Source organism: Triticum aestivum, chromosome 6B (genome assembly GCF_018294505.1).
Source record: "Triticum aestivum cultivar Chinese Spring chromosome 6B, IWGSC CS RefSeq v2.1, whole genome shotgun sequence".
In the NCBI taxonomy this organism is placed as follows: domain Eukaryota; kingdom Viridiplantae; phylum Streptophyta; class Magnoliopsida; order Poales; family Poaceae; genus Triticum; species Triticum aestivum.
Window position 1 is genome coordinate 225,100,895 of NC_057810.1, and position 8,343 is coordinate 225,109,237.

The following is an 8,343-nucleotide window of genomic DNA, read 5'->3' on the forward strand; positions in this document are numbered from 1 at the left end:
GTCTTATAAAGACTGGACTATTTTAGATCTAGATTCTTTTGGCAAGGAGACGGTGAAAAGAAAAAATACAGGCTGACCAAATGGAGTGTGGTTTGTAGGCCGAAAGACCAAGGTGGCCAGGTCAAGAATGAGGCTCTACTCAGTAAATGGTTATTCAAACTTCTTACTGAGGATGGTGTTTGGCAAACCATACTGCGTAACAAGTATCTAGGCCAAAAGGCGGTGTCCCAGGCATTTTGGAAACCCGACGACTCACACTTTTGGGTTGGCCTAATGGCGACAAAGAAAGATCTCTTTCGCTTTGGGTCTTTCGCGATAAAGGACGGGTCGGAGATTCGTTTTTGGGAAGACATATGGCTAGGCAATGCCAGTCTCCGAGAACAATATCCAGCCTTATACAACATCCCCACCGAATATTTCGTTCAGACGGGATTTGATTGGCCCCCGACTTGTGTCATGGCATAATCTTTTATCCAGGTTGGATTCGATTAACCTGACAGAAGGCCGTGATGTGTTTCGCTGGAACCTTACTACATCTGGGTCTTTCACTGTAGACTCTATGTACCGTGCGCTCACACATTCTGAGGTACCTGTTAGTAATAACAAGAAAATTTGGAAGTCCAAGATTCCACTAAAAGTGAAAATTTTCATGTGGTATCTTCGTAGGGGAGTTGTGTTAACTAAAGACAACCTCGCACGACGCAACTAGCAAGGGAGTAAGAAGTGTTGTTTTTGTACTCATGACGAGACAATCAAACACCTCTTTTTTCAATGCAAGTTTGCACGTTCTACGTGGTCAGTCATCCAAATAGCGTCAAATTTGCATCCACCCATAAGTGTTGCCAATATTTTTGGCCATTAGTTGGACGGTATTCCAAATAGTTTCAAAACGCTAATAAGGGTGGGAGCGTATGCCTTAATTTGGTCGCTTTGGCTATGTAGAAATGATTTGATTTTCAATGGAAAAAATGCTTCTTCTTTGCAGGTTATTTTCTGGTGTACGCACTCGCTACGTACGTGGTCTATTCTACAACGACCGGAGTACCAACCGATGTTCAAGGCTGTGTGTACGCGATTGGAGCAGGTGGCTATGGAGGTTTTTTTCCGACATGGGTGGCAGCATAACCTTTGGATCAACCCACCACCTCCTTCGACATAGGCATAGTGTCGGTCTATAGGACTCTACTGTTGCCGTTTTGTCGGTTTTTATTTGATGGTTTTTTTGATCGGACTTTCGGATTTGACTGTGTGCATCTTAGTTATGCAGAGGCCGGGTGTTACTCATAATGCTTTATTCCACTTGATACTACATTTTGAATTAATAAAATCGTCCTTTATCGAAAATATCTGAAGCTATGTTGGACGATTTTTATCAAATCTGTCTTTAAAATTTCCTTTAACCAGTAGCGTCACCTCCTTGTTTCATGCGACTTTCGTGTTCTGAGTTTTTGGCCTATCAAACGCCTCCTTGATGCACGAGGCATTGTCTCTGATTCCTCGTAGACTTTTCTGGGAAGACCTTCGACCACTTGCAGGCCTCCGTACATTAAATGCACCAACCGCTTATCTCTGTTCACCCTCGTTAGGCACGGCCAGCTAGCAGTTGCTTGCGGCCGCACGTTACGAGAGTTCCATACGCCCAACTCCACACCACGCAAGTGGTTGGATTTCGTATGCGTCGGGTACAAATCGGTGGGCGGAGCATTTTGCCTGCTGCAAACCACACATAAATTCGTTTCAAGCTGCCTCTGCTCCCTGGTAACCACATCAGAAACTATCACCGTTTTGGTTTTTGGCGGGATCAAACGCTGGCACTGTGGATGGTGTGTCACGCTCCTTATCCGTGGCATACGCACCGTGGAGGAGCAATGAAGAAGCCGGCGACGACGTGGACACAATGCCAACAACAGGGGATATGTGGCCCGTTGCGCCGTACACATACATGTTCACCTCCACGAACAAATCCCTTCTGTGATTGCCTGTCAGCCCATCACCTCCGACGGGCCCACGTGCAAGCGAGCCGGGCCCACGGAACCTCTTTGGGTTAAACTATTGCGCGCGCGCACCCCTCGCGCCTCGAAAGCGACACACACGCCCACACACCAGCACGCGCAGTGGCATCGCAGCTGCTAGCTCCGCCGAGCTCCCACGCCCGCCCATGGCCATCGTCGCCGCGGCGCCGTTCCGGGAGGCGCCCGACGACGTCGTGGACGAAATCCTGCTCCGCCTGCCGTGCCCCTCCTCCCTCGTGCGCGCCGCCGCGGCCTGCGCCTCGTTCCGCCTCCTCGTCTCCTCCCCGCGCTTCCTCCGCCGCCACCGCGCGCTCCACCCGGGCGCGGCGGCGCCCTTCCTCGGGGTCTTCTCCTCGGTCCCCGCGCCAGGCGATTCGGGGGGCGCTTTTCACCCCTCCGACCCGCCCCATCCGGCCGCGGCGGCCGCGCGCGACGTCGCCGGAGCCGCGGACTTCTCCTTCGCGTTCCTCCCGGCGCCGCCCGACGCCGCCACCGGCGCCGAGCGCCCCGGTTGGCTCGTCCGGGACTACCGCGACGGGCGCTTCCTCCTCGACCGGGCGTCCTCCTGCTCCACCTTCGACAGCGACATCGTCACCGATCTCGCCGTCTGCGACCCCTTGTCCCGCCGCTACGTCCTGCTCCCGCCCATCCCGGAGGACCTCGCCGCCAGCGCCAACAACCCGCTCGGCGTCCTTGGCGGCCGGCGCTGGTGCGAGCCATTCCTCGCGCCGGCCGACGCCGAGGGGGACAAAGACGAGGAGGAGCCCTCGTTCGTGGTGATCTGGACGGCGCGGTGCCCGAGGAAGGTCGTGGCGCTCGCCTTCTCGTCGCGGGAAGGGCAGTGGCGCGCGCTCCCGTCGCCCGACTGCTTCGTCTGGAGGCGCCACCGGTCGCCCTTCTCCTGCCCGGTGCACGCGGTCTGGAACCGACGGCACTACGCGCACGGCCGCTTCTACTGGGCGGACTGCCTCACCAACCGCTGGCTGGTGCTCGACATCGGCGCCATGGAGCTCTCCGTCCAGGAGGTCCCGGCGCCGGCCAGGTTCTGGGAGGAGAACGTCGCCGTCGTGGAAGGCGCGAACGGCGAAGTCGGCGTGTTCGCGCACGAATTCTACCACGCCGACGGCAACGCCAGCCTCAACTACTACACGATCCCGCGCGACGCCGACGGCGTGGCGAAGTCGTGGCGGCTCGAGAAGACGATCCCACTGCCGTGGTCCACGGCGCACGGCCGGCCGTTCTGCATCCGCGGCGCGGCCAACGGGTGCCTGGTCATTGAGGTCAACCAAGACTCGCCGCGGCCGTTCATGTCGTCGAGCCACGACAGCCGGGACGTCGAGCTGTTTAAGATCGACGTCGGGCGCCTCGAGCTGGAGAGAGTCTGCCGGGCGCGGTGCTCCGGCGGCGTCAGCGACGGCTGGTGGCCGTACTTCGGCTTCCCGCCGTTGCTGAGCTTGCCAACTGTTTGAGTCGCATCTCCAAATACTTCAGGAAATTCCGCAGCATCTTGTGTGTAAGCCTCGAAGGTAGTGTACCGGTGTGGCACATGAATGTAACTGGAGGCGGGCAGTTTGTGTTGGTCTTTGTATAAGCATTTTCAGTAATACAGTTACAGTGCAGGTGTACAGTTCGTACAGCAAACCGAAACAAGTGTACAGTATATAACAGGTCATTGGCAACCACCAGAGACACCAGTTTGAATTATTGGTCTTGGCATCATAACTTTCAGAAATGCAACGCAGGAATACAGTTCATTACAGCAAACCAGAACAAGTATACAGTATATCAGGTTCAGAGTTTTCATTTTTTTTTATTTTCCAGTACAGCACATAAATCCCCATACGATAAAAAATGAACAAGCTACTAACAGAGACACTTTCTTATTTTCTTCTTATGTTCTACCCTGTCCCTGACCCACCCCCATGGTCTATTTCTTCTTCATCTCTACACAAACAAACACCAGTAAACTTTATTTGATTGTACATAACAAAGAACTATTCATGGATACGATGTCAGGCGTTTGCGAGATCTATGCCAACCTCCACTGCATGTTTATATTGCTCTTTGCCTTCTTGAAAGATCGCCGAGGGCCTGCTGAGGACGATCCAGCGCCACGAGCAGATGGTCCACGCCCTGTTGGAAATGATCTAGCATCATGAGTTCTTTGAAGCATTGTTCTGGAGTCCACCAGGCCAGTCACAGAATGTAGAGCGAGGCTCTCCACGAAAATCCCAGCTGATATGATGCACTCGCCAAAAGGCATGTTGAGATAGGAACCACTCCCATCCTGAAGATCAACATAGTAGAATCTTCTTTGGTTGCAATAGAAGAGCTTATTGTTGTGCAGGAAAAGTGGCCTCATGCCCAAAGGTAGCACAAAAGCGACGTTGCACATGTGGTCCCAGACTGCACAGGTCGAGTTCGCCACCCAAATCTCAGAGGTTTTAGGTGCTGATCCCTCACCGGGCATTGCCAGCAAATGAAGCTTTCCTCCCCCCTCAAACAGGTGCAATTCACGGTCTTTTACAGCATCAGGGACAGCAGTTTCTGAGAACATCTCATCTGTCAGGTTGAACGACAAGATGTTCCGAGTAAAATGGGAGGATATCTCATCAAGAAGTAGCCAATGCATGACATCATTAACAATGACCGCCTTTGTTGTCTTCAGGAGGGCTGCGGATTCGCGCACTGCCCTCCATGACTGTGTGCCAACAGTGCATACTTCAAATGTCAAGAACCGCACCCGGTGGTGGACACAGAGCACCTTGTACTCTTTTGTTGAAGGCGCAGGTCCAAGAAAATATTCTGAAGCTAGTGATTGGAGTTCTGAAACTGGCAGTCTCAAATGTATCCTTGTTGTTGGATTCAACACCTCAACAGCGCCTTTTAAATCATAGGCGCACACCAAGCCATGGCAGGGGTCTGACATCTGAAACCTACTCGACAACACGAGATCCATGCTTTTGCAGTTCAGTGTGGTGAGATCCAATGTGTACATGCAGACAAGACCCTCATCAACCGAGGTGAAGCAAGCAATGGACTGGTGGGAGCGGAGAGCATTGTTGAGGTGACGATCAACAAAATTGGGTTCTTGAATGCAGTCTCGCCAGAATCTACACACTGTGCGAAACTTGAGAACAACCCTAGCAGGTAGTGAAGCAAGAATGGTGTGCTGAATATCCTGAGGAAGAGATACATTATGCTCATCATTGTTGTCTTCCATGGCTAGCTTGCAAATACAACTGTGAGCAGTACAACTGCAGAAAAGCATAGTCAGCGACAAGGAAAACAACAAAAAGCAAAAAAGTGGTTGGATTTGAATTATGCTGGAACAAGTATGATATACTCCCTCCATTCCCAAATATAAGTCTTTTTAGAGATTTCAACAAGTGACTACATACGGAGCAAATGAGTGAATCTACACTCCAAAGTATGTCTAAAAACATCCGTATGCTGTAGTCCATTTGAAATGTCTAAAAAGACTTACATTTAGGATAACAAAACAAACAGTATTTGTCCACTTGACCATTAGTTCAATAGCATCTGAGCTGAAAATAATTGTGCTAGTGTTTCTACATGAAGCCAGAGTCACTATCAAGAGCGAATGACTTCTTCGAAACTGTATGTAAAAGGTCACACGAAATGACAAGCACTTGTCAAATGTAAAACTGAAACCCAAGACTTTGATCATGATATATTTATATCATGTGGTTAACATTTCAAGAATTTAAATGCCATAATGAATCTATAAAATTTGAGGCTCAAGAAGTTTCTCATGCATATTAAAATATTGTCTTCCTAACATAAGGGGGTCAAACAGAACGAACATGCGAAGCTATACTGATGGAAGAGTGCCCTAATCAAGAGGGAGCTCAGTTGCAGCTCGATGTGCCAATTCCGGTATTATTAGCTTGACCCAAGTGATCTAGCTTCGGTTGCCAATACAGCAAGTGGTCTAGCTAAACCTGATAAATTTTCTATTTACTCAATGTTCCACGTCAACCAAGGTCAGTAGTAAGTTTGTAAAACTTTTCCTGATACCTTGCAGCAGCAGAACATATTTAAGGCAGCCTGCAGAACAGAACGGCACAAGGTTCCATACAAGATTACTTCCATCTACGTATGAAACAGGAAGGAACCAGCATGTTTAGCAGCGATATAATTGCTGACACGCATGATTCGTAAGGAGCCATAGAGCCAGACGAAAGAAAACGCCTATGCAATTTCCATCTACTTTATCTTCACGGCTTTGCTGTGATCTTGAACGTACTCTGTGTCTAACTGTTGTGTTCGTGCAAACCCCGCGAACGTAAGTGTTCAATTCCGGCGACCACATGACTACGCCTACGAGCCAAACATCATTTCCGTAGCAACAAGAACTCGTGGCTTGGCTAAGGTCCGGTTAGGAGCTAGAACTCCATCCATTGGATGGGCTAAACTAAGAACATCAGCAAAACAACAAATTCGCAACAGATCCAGTAACATGCGGATACAAGAACTTGGAAGAATCCCGAACTAAAGAGAAATAGCTCGAACTCGGGTAGGGACAGGGCTTACCACAACGAAGAAACGAAATCTTTAGGCCGGGCGGATCTACGTAGGGAGTGATCAGGTTGAGCACGAGAAATGGAGATCCTCGGGGAGACGATGCAGAGCCAGCCCACGGAATACCACTGCGGCGTAGGAGGCAGAGGAGCTGCGGGTCGCGATCAGGCTTGGTCGGCGGTACGAGGAATGGATTGGAAAATGTAGAGCGGCGGTGTAATTGCCAGATTTAGTCAGGAAGAAACCCTAATCTAGAGAGCAATTGGTTGAGCGGCGGCGGAGAAGCGCGGGGTAGGTGCCGACGGCGTCGGGTCGCGCCGTCGTCGCCCCCAGGAAACGCCGACGCCGGCGGAGCGCCGGTGCTGTTCACGACGGTGGCCGTGAGTCGGGGCTCTGGAGGCAAAATCGGAACAGCAGGAGGGCAAAAATATGAAAGTAAGAGAAAAGGCTAATGGTGATTCTGGGAGAAAACTATAAACAGGGTGGCCTATTTATAATTTCCACATCCTTGTTGGAAATCTAGGAGGGGAATGCTTGGCTTTGGGATGCTCCACGCACCGATATTTATATTGAAGGCTTTTGCATTGTGATGATTATATTAAATTTGATAAATTATTTGCTTGTAATACATATCATCAAATACCTCGCTATATGTATTTGATCGTTAGACCTACTCAGGTACTGCCAGCGAATCAGTACATATTTTTCTGTATATGACAGCTAGTCAGAGGAGATTTGTATATATGCCGACAAAAGAGATTTACAGAAATTAAGTCATTATTTGTCAATTAGAGGATTACAATGTAAACTAGGAGGGAAATTTTTGGCTCTCCTGTGCTCCACACACTAATATTTGTATTGAAGGTTCATGCATCGAGATGGTTACATCAAATTCGTTAAATTCATAGTAAATTGTTTGATTATAATACATATTGGATTTATACAATTTACTATGTGAGAGAGAGTTCATGCATCGAGATATAAAGTAGTGTGTGGAGCACAGGAGAGCCAAAAATTTACTATGTGAGCGAGAGTTCATGCATCGAGATTTATACATATAGAGAGTTCATACATCATTTAACTAGGTACAACTCTCTCTCTCTCTCTCTCACTTAGTGACAACTGGTAGCAGTAGCTTTGATTGTATGCAAACAAGAGAGATATAAAGTAGTAATTAAGTTTTCTTATCGGTTATAGCGTTATTGGTATGCCTGGCCCAACATTAATTAATCATATGCGTTGAAGGCTTCAGCCCAAAAGTTTAGAGGAGTGTTGTACTCACCTATCATAGTGATGGCTCGAGAATTTGTGACTTTTTACAGAGAGTTTTGACTTGGTTTTCATTGCATTTTCGTTATTTCTCGATTATTTCTAACACTAATCCTTCCGGAGAGAAGAAAACTTGTTTTTCCATTGTTTGGCAGGAAAAATCATTTATGGAAGGAAACCAAGGGGAATTATACGAAATCAAGTCATTTGGAGCAACTTCCAAGTTGAAAGGATTTGCACTAGCGGCAATAGAGCGCAATCGCTCGTACCAGACGTCGTTAGCTCCCCCTCGTCTACGACAACAACTTTTGTGAAGGGCACACACGCATCTGACATACCTAGTCGCCGCCACTCCATAAAGAACAAAGAGAGAAGAACCGCCGGAGGTCCTTCTTGTTTTGTTCTTCCATCTTCATATTCATCTTCATCTCATCATCACTGTTGTAAGAGGAATTCCAAGTTGTAAGATAAGGGTGTATAACTCTATTCATACTCATCTGAAGATTGAGACTTTGTT

General features: G+C 48.8%; 2 protein-coding genes across 2 annotated transcripts; one reads left to right on the forward strand and one right to left on the reverse strand.

The window, feature by feature from the left end:
• The first annotated feature begins 1,975 nt into the window (after positions 1-1,975).
• Positions 1,976-3,653, forward strand: LOC123136683 (uncharacterized). The gene has a single exon (XM_044556152.1). It carries the CDS (start codon positions 2,159-2,161, stop codon positions 3,479-3,481), a length of 1,323 nt encoding a protein of 440 aa, XP_044412087.1. The 5' UTR covers positions 1,976-2,158; the 3' UTR covers positions 3,482-3,653.
• Positions 3,654-3,707: 54 nt separating this feature from the next.
• On the reverse strand, positions 3,708-7,071 carry LOC123136684 (putative F-box protein At2g02030). Its single transcript, XM_044556153.1, has 2 exons — positions 6,570-7,071; positions 3,708-5,269 (listed from the first exon to the last, which is right to left on the reverse strand). The coding sequence occupies exon 2, from the start codon at positions 5,233-5,235 to the stop codon at positions 4,042-4,044; it is 1,194 nt and encodes a 397-aa protein (XP_044412088.1). The 5' UTR covers positions 5,236-5,269; positions 6,570-7,071; the 3' UTR covers positions 3,708-4,041.
• Positions 7,072-8,343: the final 1,272 nt, after the last annotated feature.